General features: G+C 55.1%; 1 protein-coding gene across 14 annotated transcripts in view; it reads left to right on the top strand.

Moving 5' to 3' along the window:
* The window catches only part of CACNA1A (calcium voltage-gated channel subunit alpha1 A), a 147,007-nt gene that overhangs the window by 47,380 nt on the left and 82,844 nt on the right, over positions 1-16,783 (top strand). For all 14 annotated transcript variants that reach the window (XM_074935164.1, XM_074935161.1, XM_074935162.1 and 11 more), the window contains exons 4-6: positions 10,493-10,584; positions 11,400-11,552; positions 13,405-13,592. In XM_074935164.1, coding sequence (XP_074791265.1) covers positions 10,493-10,584; positions 11,400-11,552; positions 13,405-13,592 — 433 coding nt within the window. The remainder of the gene's footprint in view (positions 1-10,492; positions 10,585-11,399; positions 11,553-13,404; positions 13,593-16,783) is intronic.

Here is a 16,783-nt window from a genome sequence, read left to right as displayed (position 1 = left end):
GTTTGTGACATGGACATCTGGTCAGGAGCATCTGGGCTGAGACCCGCCCCCTCCCAAACCCCTGGCACACGGGGGCTGGCGGACAAAGCGCTGGGAAATGACTGTACAGATGATTGTCAGAGTCCACTCCGGCTGTAGGAGTGAGAGAGTTCAAGGCCAGAAGGAACCATCAGCTCCTCTAGTGTGACCTCCTGTCTATCACAGGCCACCCCCAGCACCCGCACACCAAGCCCAACAACTGGGATTAGATGAAAGTATCCCAGCTCTCAAGAGAGTAAGCTGCTGTGTGCCACAGGCAGAGAACTGAAGGCACCAAGATGCTGCCAGTGCCCGAGACTCAGCAATGGCAGGAAATGGATATAGTGAGATATACTCAGTGCCTGCCCCATGGGGGAGAACTCTGCATCCGCCCAGGGGGTGGACTAGATGAGCACTGGGCAAGGGGGGGCCGTGGTGTATGTGGGAGGACAGGCGGGTACGAGGGGCATGAGGCTGTGCTAATGGGATGTGTTTGGGGGGAGGCTCCCTGATGGCATCCCCAATCTCGCTGCCCCAGGCGGCTTGCAGGGCTCATTGCTCAGAACTGGTACACCATGGTACATGCAGGTGGGGCCAGGGAGGAGCAGGGACAGCTGCTAGGGGGATTTGGCGTCCCCAGCTGGGTGGATCTTGTCCCATTGCCATGCCATGGTTGGGTTGTTCGCCTCCGTCCAGAGCGACACCATTCAATATGAAACAGCCTGCCTGGAGCTGCTAAGGGGGTCCCCAGGGCAGGGGGCTCTGCTGGAGTACGTGGGGGGTGTCAGGTTCGGGGAGGACATAGGCTGTGCCAGGTGCCCTGTGACTCAGTGCATGAAGGAGAATAGGAGAGAGAGAGCACAAGGGGAGTGAGAGAGAGAGAGAGAGAGAGAGAAAGGGGGAGTGTGAAAGGAAGGGGGAGGGAGGCCGCAGCTGCGTCTGTTCCGTTCTGGTTCTGTTCTCGGCTGTGGATGGAGCTCTGCTGGGAGAAGCAAGAAAGAGGGAATGTGAAATTAGAGAGGGGGAAGGGAGACAGAACAAGGAGGAAAAGGACAGAGTGGATGAGGGAGGAAAGGAGCAATAACCTGCGGAAGGGAAAGGCAGTGCCAGGCAGCGCCCCGGGGCTAACTCCGCCCTCGGCTGCAGGACTCTGGCACAGGACAGAACTGATCTCCTGCTTCTTACCCCAGCCTCTCACCTTCCTGCCTGCAACAAGGGCACGGAGCAAGGGCAGCCACTCACACCAGCAGCCTGCACACACAGGTGTGGCCACACGTACAGGCATACGGAGCTCTCACACTCACAATGGCCTACAGAGTTCACGCCCACGCACATTTACTTGTGCACCCCCACGCAGGCACACAGAGTACATACGTACACACACTCACACGCACAGACACATGGAGCTCACACATGTGCATACACACTTACACATGCCCGCACACACACACGCTCACAGAGCGCACACACGTTTCATACACACTTGCGCGCACACACAGGCAGACACAGTGTACATGCTCATCAGTATTCCTGCACCTTCAGTTTGCAGCAGAGCACAGGCTCGCTTGCGCAGGGGCATTACGCCAGGTGCTGTCCGAACACACATGGAGCTACAGCTCCTGCCCTGAAGAGCATGCAGTGGAAGAAGGTGCCCTGGCTCTGCTCCCGTGTAGACAACTTATAAGCGGCTCTATTGAGTCCCACCTTGTGCTGGACTGTTTAGCTGCATTGGAGCTGCTGGGAGCAGAGCTTTTGAAAATCTGGCAAACTGCCCACACCCCGTCACACCGAGCCCACGCACACAGGTCAGCATGCAGGCTTCCCTCCCCCCACGCTGCCCCTTCCCCAGCACCCGACGCAGAGGACGACTCTATATGAAAACATGAAGCAATATTCAACACCAACTCCTGGCAGTGACCCTTCATCGCGCTGTGTCCGCACATACCTTTGCGTGCCTGCCACACTGTACGCACACTGGGCACGACACCACCTGCCCTCGCACACCTTCCACAGTGTGTTTGTACAAGGCACAGTGCCTTCATATTGGGCATGACGTCCCCGCTCCCACCGCATGCCCTACATTCATACGGAATCCCACACCCACATAGCTTTCCACACCTGCCATCTCCACATTGGGTACAATTCCACGTGCCCTCACACTTGTGCTGCACTGTATTCACATTGGGCACGTTGCCCAAATACGCCTGCACACCTGCCTCACTGTATGTACACACCTACACACCCTTTCATGCCTGCCGCTCCACACATTTGTACCTGCATTGGTGCTGTGCACACCTGCCACGCGGGGTCACACACACAGGCCAAATTCTGTTCCCCTTTTCACCCATGAAGGCACCTCAACATCGCAAAGCTGTAACTTGTTTGGTTTCACACAAGGTCCATCCAACAAACCTGTCCTGGATCACGTGGGCCTGGGGGCTCTGCTCCATGGAGAACGTATCCCCCCGACACCAGGCTGAGGGGCTGTCACAGACCCCCACCCTTACAGAGAGCTGTGCTTCTGAAATGACATCCGTGCTGCTCGCATGCCCCACCATCCCTCTTAGATAGCTCCAGCAAGACTACGGTAAGAGCAACCAGGACAGAACTGGGAGCCTAGATACTCTGACGATGTGTGCTATATAAAAACGTAAACTACAGCGGATTAGAGAGAGAGATTACTACTGCGGGGGGTTGGATGTGTAGGGTTGGATAGATAGATAGAGGGGATTTGGGTATGTTGCCTAGAGTTGGATGCAGACTCTAAAGAAGAGACCACTACTCTGCAGTTGGCATCTGAACTGTTGTTGCTTTGGGACAGGAAGTGAGGGAGGACCCTGTATGCAGCCGAAGTAGCACATGGACTTGTGGAGAGACAGAGGGGAACTAGCCAGCCAGGTTAACAGCCAGACACTTGGGAAGCATCTCTAATGACCACAACTGGTCAGGACTTTGGTGTAGCAGCTTGAGAACACAGAGCTGCCAGCAGCACTGCACCCCCGCGTTGGGAGCAACACTGACCCAGGGAGGAGAGCGTCCACTACAGAGGGTCCCCTGCGACTCACTGACCAAAGTAGCAGATCCTTCATGGCCTCCCCTCCAAGAAGTGGCGGCCCTGCCCTGTCCTTAGCTGGGCAGAGGTAGCAGGGGAGTGGCAGCATTGAACTATACCGGCAGTGCTCGCTCTCTCCTCTCCCCCTTCACTCCACCATCTGCCCCTGGGTTCAGGGAAGCCGCATTTTCTGCCACCCATCACACACACAGGCTGCTGATTGTATCAATGAGATGGGGCTTGTCACCAAGGCAACAAGCATGAATGAGCAGGAAGGTAACCCTGGAGACTGTGTGAATGGGAAATGGCCAGTTGCTATGGAGATCTGGTAAATGGGAAGAGACCCTCTGGCATAACAGTGACAGGATAAGCAGCAGGCAGCATGGCTACTCCCAGCTACCTAAGTGAGGATCCAGGAGAGAATGGGCTCTTGTGGTTAGAGCAGGGACTAGGTGTCGGGACTCCTGGGTTCAGAACTTCTATTTCTAGCTCTGGGAGGAAGTAGGGTATAGAGGTTGGAGATGGGGGGGACCAGGTGTCAGGACTCCTGGGTTCTATTCCCAACTCTGGAAGGGGATAGTGGTTAGAGCAGAGGACTGTGGGTCAAGACTCTTGGGTTCTATTTCTTCCTATGAGAAATCCTGAAGATGCTTATAAGACATGCCCCCTCCCCCCAAAGTGCCCAGGAAGAACATTATACACAGAAGTCTCGGTGCCCTCCCAGGATATGAGAATCCCACTGTCTGTGGGAGTCCAACCTCATTGCCCTCTCCGGCAAGGCCCAGTAAAGCCATTGGGCCCAGGCACTCTGTCTCTCTGATTTGTGACAGGGCCCTCCTGAAAGAGGTTGGTGTCTTAGTTAGGGTGGCCCAGCTTTTGCTTTCTATTGGCCCCAGAGCCAGGGGCGGTTCGACTGGACAGCGCTTTATCCCAGCTGGCTTTGATTCCCTGCTAGAGGCCTTTGACAAAGCCTTAGCCTCTGCTTAGTCCCGAAGGAGACGTTTCCACTGCGGCTGGGAGTGTGCCTCCCAGCCCGGGTAGAAAGACCTGCATTAGCTCTGCTCAAACTTGCATCTAACGAGAAGTGCAGATGTTGCAGCATGGGGGAAGGCTCGGGTTAGCCACTTGAGCTAGGACCCGGGGGTCGGGTGGGCTTGGTCTCAGGTGGCTAGCCCAAGTCGTTGTCGGTGCCACAGCATCCACACTGCTGTCTTTAGCATGCTAGCTTGAGCAGAGCTAGGGCATTTCTGTCGGCCCAGGCGAGGAGCCACCTTCCCAGCTGCAGTGTAGACATACCCTAAAAGTCCCTATTTCAGCAGATAGTGTCCTACAGCTCCTGTTAGACGGATCCCAATGGCTCTCCATTCTCATGGCCTCCTCATCCCTCCAGTCAGGCTCTGGGCTTTCACCTGACCTTCCAAGATGCACTGGTTCCCACCCCCCTTGGCTCAGCACGCCTAGTGAGCCCTTGGATCCCTTCGGCCAGAGAGGGTCGGGGACAGTGGTGTGTGTGTGGTTAACTTCTGATGGCCCTAAGTGAGAGGAGAATCAGGCTGTGAAGATTTTGGCACCATTCGATCAGTCCAATTGACAAGAACAGACCAAAGTAGCAAAATGGCCACTGTCAGGCTGAAAATCCTTCCCCTCCCCCCCCCCCCCCCCCCGCCTCTACAGACACCTTGGATTATAATACATATGATGTTAAGGATCAGATTTACTTCACCCTGGGGTTGGATTTGAATCAGAGAAATGTAGGGACGGAAGGGACCCCAAGAGGTCATGGAGTCCCTCCCCCTGCACTGGCACAGGTTTAAGAATATCTCGACCATCTCTGACTTGTGCTGGTCTAACCTGTTCTTAAAACCCACACCCCAGATCTAGACCCCACAGAAGAAACAGCAGGATCCTGCTATGGTGGCTTGAGCCCCATTTCATACATTTGAGGGCCAGAAGGGACCGTTCTGATTATCTAGTCTGATTTTCTGCAGAACACAGGCCAGAGAACCCACCCTATGATTCCTGTTTGAACTCGGGGGTATGTTTTAGAAAGACATCCAGGCTTGATTAAAGATGCTGAGTGATGGAGAACTTGCTGTTTCTAGCCGCTTTTGCATGATGCTGTCTTGTTTGGGTTCCAAAACAGGCAGGACAATGTTTCAGTCGATCCCCTACACCTGTTTTCACTTTTTTTGAATAATAATGCTGTGACACCACTTTGTGCTGTGACCCTAGCATTGCTTGTGAGCAAAAGAGCATCATGCTGGGTCTGTAGGGTGGATGGGAGACAGCGAAGGGTGAGGCAGGGAGTGATGTGCTCCTGGGGGTTTGACCGCAGTGCTCCGGCGTGTTGCTATCCGTAGAATGAAATGTACCAACCAAGGTCTCGACTATGTGTGTCTATTAAAGCTCCTGATGGAGGTGCTAAATGTGAAGTCCTAGCCAGATCCTGACTCACCAGTATTTCCATTGTGTCCCACTCCTGCAGTTAGATGTGGTAATCCCATTCATTTCGAGGCCCGATTCATGATGATGGTCCAATTAGAAATGCTTAGGCAGATTGACAAAACCATTGCGTAACCCGGTTAAATTGTCATGTCGCCTCCCATCCCAGAAGTGGCTGCATTTCATCGTCTGATGAGCAAATCCTTTGTAGTATTGCTGTGCATTGTCAAACAGCTGCTGTGCCCCACCCCAGAGATGGCTGCATTTCAGCACTGATATTCCAGTAGATCATTATTGCGCAGCTTTTAAACAGCTGCTGTGCCCCACCCCAGAGGAGGCTGCATTTTGGTGATCCTGGCCTATAATTTGTATATCCGATTATGTTCTTTGGGTTGAAAGGATGGTGAGCTAGGATTACCCTGGATCCCTTCTGCAGGGAAGATTTTCATACTTCCCCAGGGTGCCATCAATTTGCTATCCCCTTTTTTAATGCATCCTGCCACCTTTCCCTTCCCAGCTCCAGGGCGGTGAGAGGAGTTTCACCCCCGATGCTTTTATGGGAGAGGCTGTTAACATCAACGTTCAATTCTTCTATAAATACACTCCTGACGATCATATATAAAGGCATCAAAGGCCGTGGTGGCCTTGCTAATTCTGTAATTAAAAATAGCAAAATGCAGAAGCCCGTGGGACGCGCCTGTCAATTCCTGAATCTAACCTGCCTCTGTCTCCTACTGGCTTGCAGGGCTGTGCCCCTATGGGCAGGCGCCACCGCTTGGTCGGACAGCCACACAGCAGGCAGCATCTTGGTTTTAGAGTTGAAGCTGCAGGGATTGTTGGGTCTGACTCCACTCGGGTGTAAATCAGGAGCGAGGCCATTGAGCTCAGTGGAGTTGCTGCAGAGTCAGAGCCTGGTTAGGGCAGGACTGGATGGGGCAGAGTTTCACTGAACTGGGACCCGTGGAAACAAACGGAACAGGGCTGCACAAGGCAGGCGCAGCCACCCCTCAGGCTGCAAGCATCACCCAACAGCACAGCCACACAAATACGGCGTCCTAGAGCGCGAGCGCCAGCCAGTCCACCACACAAATACGGTGTCCTAGAGCGCGAGCGCCAGCCACGCCACCACACAAATACGGTGTCCTAGAGGGCGAGCGCCAGCCAGTCCACCACACAAATACGGCGTCCTAGAGCGCGAGCGCCAGCCACGCCACCACACAAATACGGCATCCTAGAGCGCGAGCGCCAGCCAGTCCACCACACAAATACGGCGTCCTAGAGCGCGAGCGTCAGCCACACCACCACACAAATATGGCATCCTACAGCGCGAGCACCAGCCTGTCCACCACACAAATACAGCATCCTAGAGGGCGAGCACCAGCCACGCCACCACACAAATACGGCGTCCTAGAGCGCGAGCGCCAGCCATGCCACCACACAAATACGGCATCCTAGAGGGTGAGCGCCAGCCATGCCACCACACAAATATGGCGTCCTAGAGGGCGAGCGCCAGCCACGCCACCACACAAATACGGCATCCTAGAGCGCGAGCGCCAGCCACGCCACCACACAAATACGGCGTCCTAGAGCGCAAGCGCCAGCCAGTCCACCACACAAATACGGCGTCCTAGAGTGCGAGCGCCAGCCACGCAACCACACAAATACAGCATCCTAGAGCGCGAGCGCCAGCCACGCCACCACACAAATACGGCGTCCTAGAGCGCAAGCGCCAGCCAGTCCACCACACAAATACGGCGTCCTAGAGTGCGAGCGCCAGCCACGCCACCACACAAATACGGCATCCTAGAGCGCGAGCGCCAGCCACGCCACCACACAAATACGGCATCCTAGAGCGCAAGCGCCAGCCAGTCCACCACACAAATACGGCATCATAGAGCGCGAGCGCCAGCCACGCCACCACCCAAATACGGCGTTCTAGAGCGCGAGCGCCAGCCACGCCACCACACAAATACGGCGTCCTAGAGCGCGAGCGCCAGCCATGCCACCACACAAATACGGCATCCTAGAGGGTGAGCGCCAGCCATGCCACCACACAAATATGGCGTCCTAGAGGGCGAGCGCCAGCCACGCCACCACACAAATACGGCATCCTAGAGCGCGAGCGCCAGCCACGCCACCACAAAAATACGGCGTCCTAGAGCGCAAGCGCCAGCCAGTCCACCACACAAATACGGCGTCCTAGAGTGCGAGCGCCAGCCACGCAACCACACAAATACGGCATCCTAGAGCGCGAGCGCCAGCCACGCCACCACACAAATACGGCGTCCTAGAGCGCAAGCGCCAGCCAGTCCACCACACAAATACGGCGTCCTAGAGTGCGAGCGCCAGCCACGCCACCACACAAATACGGCATCCTAGAGCGCGAGCGCCAGCCACGCCACCACACAAATACGGCGTCCTAGAGCGCAAGCGCCAGCCAGTCCACCACACAAATACGGCGTCCTAGAGTGCGAGCGCCAGCCACGCCACCACACAAATACGGCATCCTAGAGCGCGAGCGCCAGCCACGCCACCACACAAATACGGCATCCTAGAGCGCAAGCGCCAGCCAGTCCACCACACAAATACGGCGTCCTAGAGGGCGAGCACCAGCCACGCCACCACACAAATACGGCGTCCTAGAGGGCGAGCACCAGCCACACCACCAGACAAATACAGCATCCGAGAGCGCGAGCGCCAGCCACGCCACCACACAAATACAGCATCCTAGAGGAGTGATTTTCTCATCTGTGAACCAAATCTGAGGACCACACTGCCACAGGAGGCTTGTGACAAAGTTTTAACCTCTCAGGGATGTGTTTAAAAGAGGCCAGATTCTAGACATGCGCAAACCTAGAGCTGATCATGATCTGCCTCCCAGAGTATCTGGACCCTAAAGCTTTGCTGGGGAGATATTGGGGGGGAACGTCCCCAGTTTAGCCCGCTAGTTTTCCAAACCCTTGGTGAGTGGCAAGGACAGCAAATGTTTCATATCCGGGCAGGTGTTTTCAGGAGCGGCACTAAGGCCCATGAATGATTGATGGACCTCCAGCGACCCCTACAACTGGCGAAGGAGTTGCTGGATTATTGGTTTCCTGGCGATGCTCTGGAGAGGTGAACGTAACCGCAGGAAGGAAGGGACAGGCAGGCAGGGTTTGGATCAGAGGCACTGGGGTGTGACAGGGCAGCAGGGGTGTGTGCTGGGTGTGTAAGAATACAGGGGCATCTGGGACAGGAGCTTGCACCTTGGCAGCAGAGAAGCGTCTGAAATGAGGGCATAACCCCCCAAATGTGCCCCCACAAATCCTTTGTAACCCTCATGCCGGGGGTCCCTATCCCAGCATCCCCTTCCCTTCCTGCATCCACCAAGGTCTAAAGCTGACAATGGGAGCCCAGGCCACAGCGTCTCTGAGCTATGGTCCTTTGGGGAGAGTGTGTGGATCTATCTGTTTATCACACACGCCCCTCTCACTGGAGTTGTGCCTTTTGCTGATTCATGTCTCGTAGCCAGGAAGAATAAAAGCTTTGTAACCAGAGTTACTTATTGAACCCCTGTGATTCAGCTTTTAATTATCATAAGAAAGAGACAAACACAGGGCTAGATTAACTCCCATTTCCAGAGCCATTTTCATCCCAAGAGATCTAAATATGGAACAATTCACTTTCCTTCGAAGTGCAGCCACTTCTGGGTGGGGTGAAAGTGGCAGCTGTTTAACAGCCTCACAACAACACTGTACTGGGATGGCTCCCCCAGCACGGAAATGCAGAGACTTCTAGGGTAGAAGGTGGCTGCTGATAACACCCGCACAGCAACGCTACTCGAGAGTTTAGGTCAGAAGGTAATGGAGAATCCTGTATCCCACTGAAACTGCAGGGAAGCATTTTAAGGAAGCAAAATCTGACTTGGAATATGTCCAGGACACTGGAGTTAATGCCTGTTAGTCTAGATATTGGGCTGATGAAACCAGTTATGGGTCTGATCTGAAATGCTCAGTGCTACAATCTGAACAGGTTTGTGTGTTACAACCGGGCTGGTTATAACCACTGAGGCCATCCGTGCTATGATCCTGTCTGAATTCACAGGCTAGGTATATGCAGGCCTGGGAAACCTCCAAGGAAAACCCAGGGGCTGAGATGGGTTCCATAGGGAGCGCTCGTCCCAGTCAGCCGGGGCTGCCCCCACTGCCTCAGCATGGTGCCAGGGGTAGCTTTGCTGCAGGCACTAGGGTGACATTCCCAATGTGACTGAGGTGATGTTGGATTGGCCCCTTCTTGGATGCCATGAAACCAGGCTCCTGTCAGCTTTTGCTCACGGGATCCTGTGGCACTTTTCCTAAGAGTCGGGATATTAGCTCCAATATCCTGGCCAAATGTCAAGACAGATAATTGAATTCTGCCTCCTTCCACTCCCCCTGGGTTTTCGCATGAAGATTGGATCATTCCCTTCCAGAGCAGCTGTGCGGTATTGCCATGCGCCGTTAACCAGCTGCTGCACCCCTCAGTGCTGAGCAAGTTATTCCTGCGTGTTCCTCTCTTGGAGAGCACCGTGGGATCCGTGGAAGGAATGTGCGAAAGAAATAAGTAGATGATGATTTTATTTTTCATGAAGCAGGCCCCCTTCACTTTAGCTGGTAACAGCAGGACTCCTGGGTTCTCTCCCTGGCTCGGGGAGAGGAGTGAAAGCTCGCAGTCTGATCAGAGGGAGTTGGGAGTCAGGTCTCCTGGGCTCTGTTCCCAGCTCTGTTGACTTGCTTATGTGCGGGTAGAATTTGACCCTGAGAATCTTGGCTGCCCAGTTGCAGTGAGACCCCTTCTTTCCACCAGTTCCTACTGTAGCCCCGTCCACACATGCCTTTCTCCCCCCCTCCCGTGGCAAAATTACAGTGTTCCTCTCAGAGGGGAGCTTTCCCCGCGCAGGGCAGGCAGCCTCACTTCCCAGCATGCCCCTTATTTTGTCTCTCTCCCCTTCGTCTCTTGCAGCATCTTGGCGAAAGTCGGCTCTGACTTCGACCTGCGAACGCTGCGGGCAGTTCGTGTGCTCCGGCCACTAAAGCTGGTGTCGGGGATTCCAAGTAAGTGAGTTAGTCCTTGTGCTCCCCATGGGACCTGGGATCCAGCCACGGGTCCCTGCCACCTCCTCATGGGGCCCAGCACCCAACCCTGGGCTTGTCATCCCCCAGTGAGACCCGGCACCCAACCCCAGGCCCTGTTACCTCCCTGTGGGATCCAGCACCCAGCCCTGGGCTTTGTCATCCCCCAATGGGACTCAGCTCCCAACAGCTGCCCTGCTACTCTCATACTGAAGCTGGAAACTGGCAGGAGCTGCTGCAGAGAGAGGTTTTAGAAGAGCTTGTCTGACCTTGTGTGTTCAGAGAGTGACTGCTGCTGGTCTCTGAAGCACTTCTCCGTTTGCAAACATTACTCAGGGACCTAGGAGTCCAGAACCAAATGGCCTCACTTGCAGGGGGCGGGGGGTGTCTCCCCAGTGCTGCCTAGAAGAGGATGACCCCTTCTGTGATGCTTGATTATGACAGTGTGTAGGAGCCCTGGTCATGGAGAGGACCCCATTGTGCTGGGTGCTGTACGTTTATTAGGTGTATTACGGTAGCACCTAGGTGCCCCAGTCAGGGACCAGGCCCCCATTGTGCTGTACAAACACACAACACAAAGATAAGCCTGGCCCCCAGAGTTTCTAGTCTAACTAACTGATCTACTGCCCTCCTGGTGTGGAGTCTCATTGCTGAGCACAGGATCCTTGGTGGGGTCCCCACACAGCTGTGCAGTGAGGGACTCTCCCCGCACTGCTCCGGGGGCCCAGAATTCCATGGTCCTGCCTTTGCCGTGGGAGCAGCCGTCTGACACCCTGTCTCCCTCTCTCCCGCCCCAGGTTTACAAGTTGTTCTGAAGTCCATCATGAAGGCTATGATACCTCTGCTACAAATTGGCCTACTCTTGTTTTTTGCAATCCTTATTTTTGCAATCATAGGATTAGAATTTTATATGGGAAAATTTCACACCACCTGCTTTGACTTGGTGACAGGTAGGTCCAGTGCCCGCGTCGCCTGTCCCCTGCGTTCGGATCGGGGTCCCGTAGGTGAGTGACGCAGGGAATTGCCAGTCAAGCGGCAGAAAGGGGCCAGCACAAGCTCCCTTTACGTGCATGCTGGTTCCACATAGGGAGGAATGTTTGTCAAGCAGGGGTCTGGGAGCTAGGACACCTGGGTTCTAATCCCTGCTCTTGGAGGGGTTGGGCATAGAGCAGGATACTTGAGACTTGGAGGTTCTACTCCGAGCTCTTAGAGGAAAAATGGTCTAAGGACTAGAGCAGCAAACAGGGAGCCAGGACATCTGGGTTCTAGTCCAAGCTTTGGCACTGACCTGGTGGGTGGCCTCAGGCAAGTCACTTCCCCTCTCTGTGCCTCGGTTTCCCCCCCTACCATGTGGAGGTCATGTTGACATGGATCAAGGCTAGATGAAGGAACATCTGTAAAGGGCTTGAAGAGCCGCAGCTGGAAAATCCCAGTCCTTGTTGTGTGTGAGAGAGGGTGGTATGAACCCAGCTGGCACCGGCCCTGTGAGCAGCAACCCAGCCAACGAGTGACAGCACCTTCCCTGGCCAAGTGTCTCAGGGTGTGGGGCTGGAATCTGCCTGTCATCCCCACTGTTCTGTTTCCTTCTCTCTCTCCCGCTCCTCCCTGGGCCCCTGGCCTGCGCTCAATATGGAATGGCCTAATTATTTCTCTCCCCTGATGGAGATGGTGTTAATTGAGGGAGAGCTATTTCTGCAACGCGGCCATGTCATCGAGAAGGGGGTTGGGGGAGGGAAGGAGAGGGGGACGGAGGAAGCACCTGCAGGGTCCCAGGCAGTCTGACTCTCCCAGCAGACACGAGAGAAGTGGCTCCGATTAGTATTTGCAAATCCCAGCTACCAATCTGGAGGGAACCAGCACTCAGTGCAGGGCCCCTCCCTGCACCAGGACAGGGTGTCTGGGAGTCAGGGGCTGGAGCTCAGCTCAGGGTCCCAGGAGGGGTCTCCATAAGGTACTATAGAGAGGGACCATCCCTTCCCTGCTTTGGGAGTAGAAGAAGAGATGCTGGACCAGGACCCAGGAGACGCGGGTCCAGTTCCTGGCTTAACCATGGCCTCCCTGTGTAACTGGGCAAGTCATTTGTGTCTCTGCTCCCCATCTGTGCAATGGGGTAATATCCCAGGGTGGTGGCTGGTAGGCCAAGGAGTGACTTTGAGATGTTCAGATGCTGTGGTGCCAAGGGTCAGAGAAATAGGAGGGGAAGGGTCTGGAGCTCAGTGTGGGGATCCCAGTCCCCTTCAGAGAGGGAGTGTGTCTGGGATCATGGAGGGCGAAGGGGGGAGGGCTTGCCAGTGCTGTACACAGGAGGGCTGCATGGCATGGCATGTGTGGGGATGACCAGGTGCCCCAACGCTTCCTTCCCCAAGGCTCCCATCCCCGAAGAGCACAGGGCCCAGCCCTGCTGCCACTGACTCCAGCAAGAGCAGGTTCAGGGCTCCTTCCTGATACCCTCAGACACAGGTTCTGTCCATTCCCCCTCCCTTTGTAGAGACCAGGCTGGTTCTTTGGATGCCAGGCTCCTGAACGTCAACTGCTTTCTCTCTGCACACAATTCCTGTGCCCCGCACTGGGGCCTTCCAGCAAAAGGATCCGGGAAGGGCTTGGTATCGTTACTACCTCAGCTCTTTGACAAGTGGAAGGGGACATGTAGGGAGAAGCCCTTGGCTTCTGTGGGGTAACCCACCAGCCCTCAGATTAGCTGTCAGACGCGAGGTTACCCGCCAGCCATGGGGTTACCTGACTTTTGCAGGGCTGCCCACCTGCCATCGGGATATCAGTCCTTTTTCTTTTACCACCCTGCAGGCGAAATCAAGGTCGATGTTCCATGTGGGACAGAAGAACCAGCCCGCATGTGCCCCAATGGGACAGAATGCCGTGAGTACTGGGAAGGCCCAAATTACGGGATCACGCAGTTCGATAACATCCTGTTTGCTGTGCTGACTGTCTTCCAGTGTATCACCATGGAAGGGTGGACCGAACTCCTTTATTATGTGAGTCCCTGCCTGCAGCAGCCCTGGGCTCTAAGGCCTTCACTGCCTGGCATCTGGGGGGCAGGGCAGGAAACGCATGAGGGGTAGGGGGTTCCCTGCACATATTGCTTTTCATTACTTGGATAAAGAAGCTGTGCTTAGCGGTCTGAGCATAACGCTGAGAATCAGGACTGTTGTGTTCTCTTCCTGAGTCTGCAGCTGATTTATGGTTTGGCCATGGGGGAGTCACTGCCCTGCTGTGCCTCAGTTTTCCCATCTGTAAAATGGGGGTGATGATCTCACAGGGTGAGTTTGTTAATTAATGGTTGTAAAGCATTTTGACCTGCCTGCTACCTGCACTGATTCTGTACTGCAGGGTCACTGCACCCACCTGGCACGGGTGCCGTCTCTGTACTGCAGGGTCACCGCACTCACTTGGCACGGCTGTCATTTCTGTACTGCAGGTCCATTGAATCCACCAAATGTGGACATTGGCTCTACAGTGTCTTCCTGGCCCTGGTCCTGCCCTGTAGAATCACTGCAGCCCCTAGAGAGAGGCACAAATCTTCTTGGCCAAAACAACCCGTTTCTCAGCTCTGAGTTACATGAGTGAGACCAGAACAGACCTGGTTGTTCACAAGTCCTGAATCTACTGGGGCATATTCTCAGCTGGGCCAATAACCACCAGCCCGAGGCAGCCAGCCCCCTCACAGCCCTGACACTGGACCCAAGAGGCATCTTGTGGCTGACATGTGTCCAGACTCCAGAGGGAGGCTCGTGGCTTCCCCTGGACTGCAGTTAAGAAGCCGCCAGGCAGCAGTGCCCAGCCAAAGGGGAGCCTGCTTCCAGGATGCTGACAGCCTGCTTATCTCTCAGCATTTTGTCCCTGATCCAAAGTGCAGTGGGGTCCTCACAAGCAGGAGGCCAGGCACGCGGCTGGCCATGTGTGCAGAATTAATGAGCTGGGGCGTTGTGCTGAGCCAGGGAAAAGGATAAAGTGCTCCACAGAGATGTGGGGTGGGGGAGAAGGGGAGAGAGACAGAGGAAGAGAAAAAGAGAGAGGACGGTGCCTGGCCTGGAGCCCGTAGGCCTCGTGGCAGGCTGGAGAATGGGGGATGAAGCTGGGCCTGCCTGGTGGTGGCATATAGGGAAAAGGTGCCAGAGGGGGACTTTCAGACAGCTCCCATGCACAGCCAGGGGTCGCTGGATTTCTGGGGAAGGTGACAGGGATGTGTGTGCGAGTGAGAGAGAAAGGGTCACTGGCCCTTACAGGGCAAATGGGACCAGCCCTACCTGTGCCAAAATTAGTTGCCTTGTAGCCTGAGGGGGTGGAGCTAAGGGGATGGGTTACCTGAGAACACCTGGGTCTCCTAAAAAGGGCTGAGCAAACTGTGTTCCAGGGAATTCTTTCTCAGGGAGACAGGTTGGCCCCAGGAGAAAGCAGGGAGTTCCTTGGTAGGGGAGGCAGTAGGAATTTGCGAGGATAAAGGGCCTCCAGGGAGAAAGTCCTGGGAGGTAGGGCTCAGCTAAAAGCACCAGTTGCTCTGCGGGGCAGGGAGCGGGGAATGCCAGGACCTGTAGACTGGGAGAGGAGTTCCAGGGGAAGCAGCTGGGGAGTCAGCGCTCTGTGACAGAGTGGGGAAGGGTTTCATGGTAGCCCAGAAGGGGCAGAGAAACTGAATCCAGAAAGTGGGCTCCAGAAGGGCAGAAGAACCTGTTGTTTGTTAGGATTTTTAGTTGGACCCTAGTTATCCTGGAAACATTCAAGTTTATTTAGTGACTAGCTGGAGGGCTGTCATGTGACCAATGTGGGGAAGGCTGAGGGGACCCACCCTGGAGGGGGAAACTGAGGTAGGGATGCTGCAGAGCTGTCCCATGTCATGAGGGATGCTCTGGAGGGGGTGACCCTGTTCCACTGTGGCTGAGTGTGTTAGCTTGCAAGAGGGGAGTTCATTAGTGAGCATGGCACTGTAGTGTGTGAGTGACAGGGCAGGACCTTGTGAGAGAACCTGTGAAGGGAGCACTGTGGAAAAGTAGGTGTGTTAATTTGCAACTGTGTAAGTGCCAGGTTATGGTAGCATGGCTGTAATATGTCTGTGTGTGTTAACACTAAAGTGTGTAGGTGTCTGAGTATGTCTGGTGTGTGCAAGGACAGCCCTGTGGTGCATTAGCATGTAGCTGGGCTGGGGGAGCTTGAGCTTAGCTGTCTGGATATGAGACTGAATAGGACGAGAGGTGCTTTGAACGGTGACCTGGCCAGTTAGTTCTGGGTGGAGACCAGGAAGGAAAGCCCAGGGTGCAGCAAGAAATTGCCTTGATGATCCAGAAGGGGGCACTTCTCCTATCCCTTAAGGGCTGTTGAGCTCAATGCTTTGCTTGGAAGGGAAGCTGCACGCCCACAGCATCTGCCTTTTGGATAAAACACTACAGTGAGATCACTGGAATCCCGTGGCTCTGTCCCCAGGAGTAGCTGCCTTAGCCCCAGGCTCCTGCTCAAATTCCATTCAGCCTCCCCAAACCCTCCCTTGAAATCTGTGTGTGACACAGGATTCTTCTTGCTTTCTGCCAAAAGCTGCTACGCAGTGTGGGTGTGGGCCGTTACACAGCTGCCGTGCTCCCCCGCAGAGGTAGCTGCATTCTGGTGGTGGGTGGCAGATCCTTCTCTAGAGACCATGAAGCACTTGGGGACGGAAAGCGCAATGTAAACATAAATTATTCCTCGTTCCATGAGCTAATCACACTAATGCAGGCGAGAGACCTCGTGTCCCAGGCCCACCGCAGCGGGAGCAGCGCCGCCTGCATCTCTCTCTAGTCCCCAAAGGCTTCCAAGTGGATTTGTAGCAGCCAGCATTGCTCCATGAGTCAGCCGTTGTCAGCCCCTCCAAACTGGTGGTGGTTTAGGATCTGCTTTGCGCCAGTCCTCTTGGCGAGAGCTGACCTTCCAGAAGCAATGGCAGTCTGCTGCAGGTGGGAGCAGGAGGAGTTCCAGAATGGAGCCCTGCAGTAGGACTGGGATCCTGCAGGACCCACTGCCACGATAGCGGGAGCAGGATTGAAGACTAGTCCCATGCAGGGCTCTGCTCCAGCACCTATGCGGGCCTCTGGACAAGGGCTTTGCAAGACACTTCTTCATGGGTGTGCACTGGCGACTGTGGAGGAGGGCAGGTGCACAGGGGGTGGGATTCACATCCAGGGCATAGGTTCTACTCAGG

Source organism: Natator depressus, chromosome 20 (genome assembly GCF_965152275.1).
Source record: "Natator depressus isolate rNatDep1 chromosome 20, rNatDep2.hap1, whole genome shotgun sequence".
Taxonomy (NCBI): domain Eukaryota; kingdom Metazoa; phylum Chordata; order Testudines; family Cheloniidae; genus Natator; species Natator depressus.
Note: the sequence above shows the minus strand (reverse complement) of the source record. Positions and strands in the feature narration are given on the sequence as shown.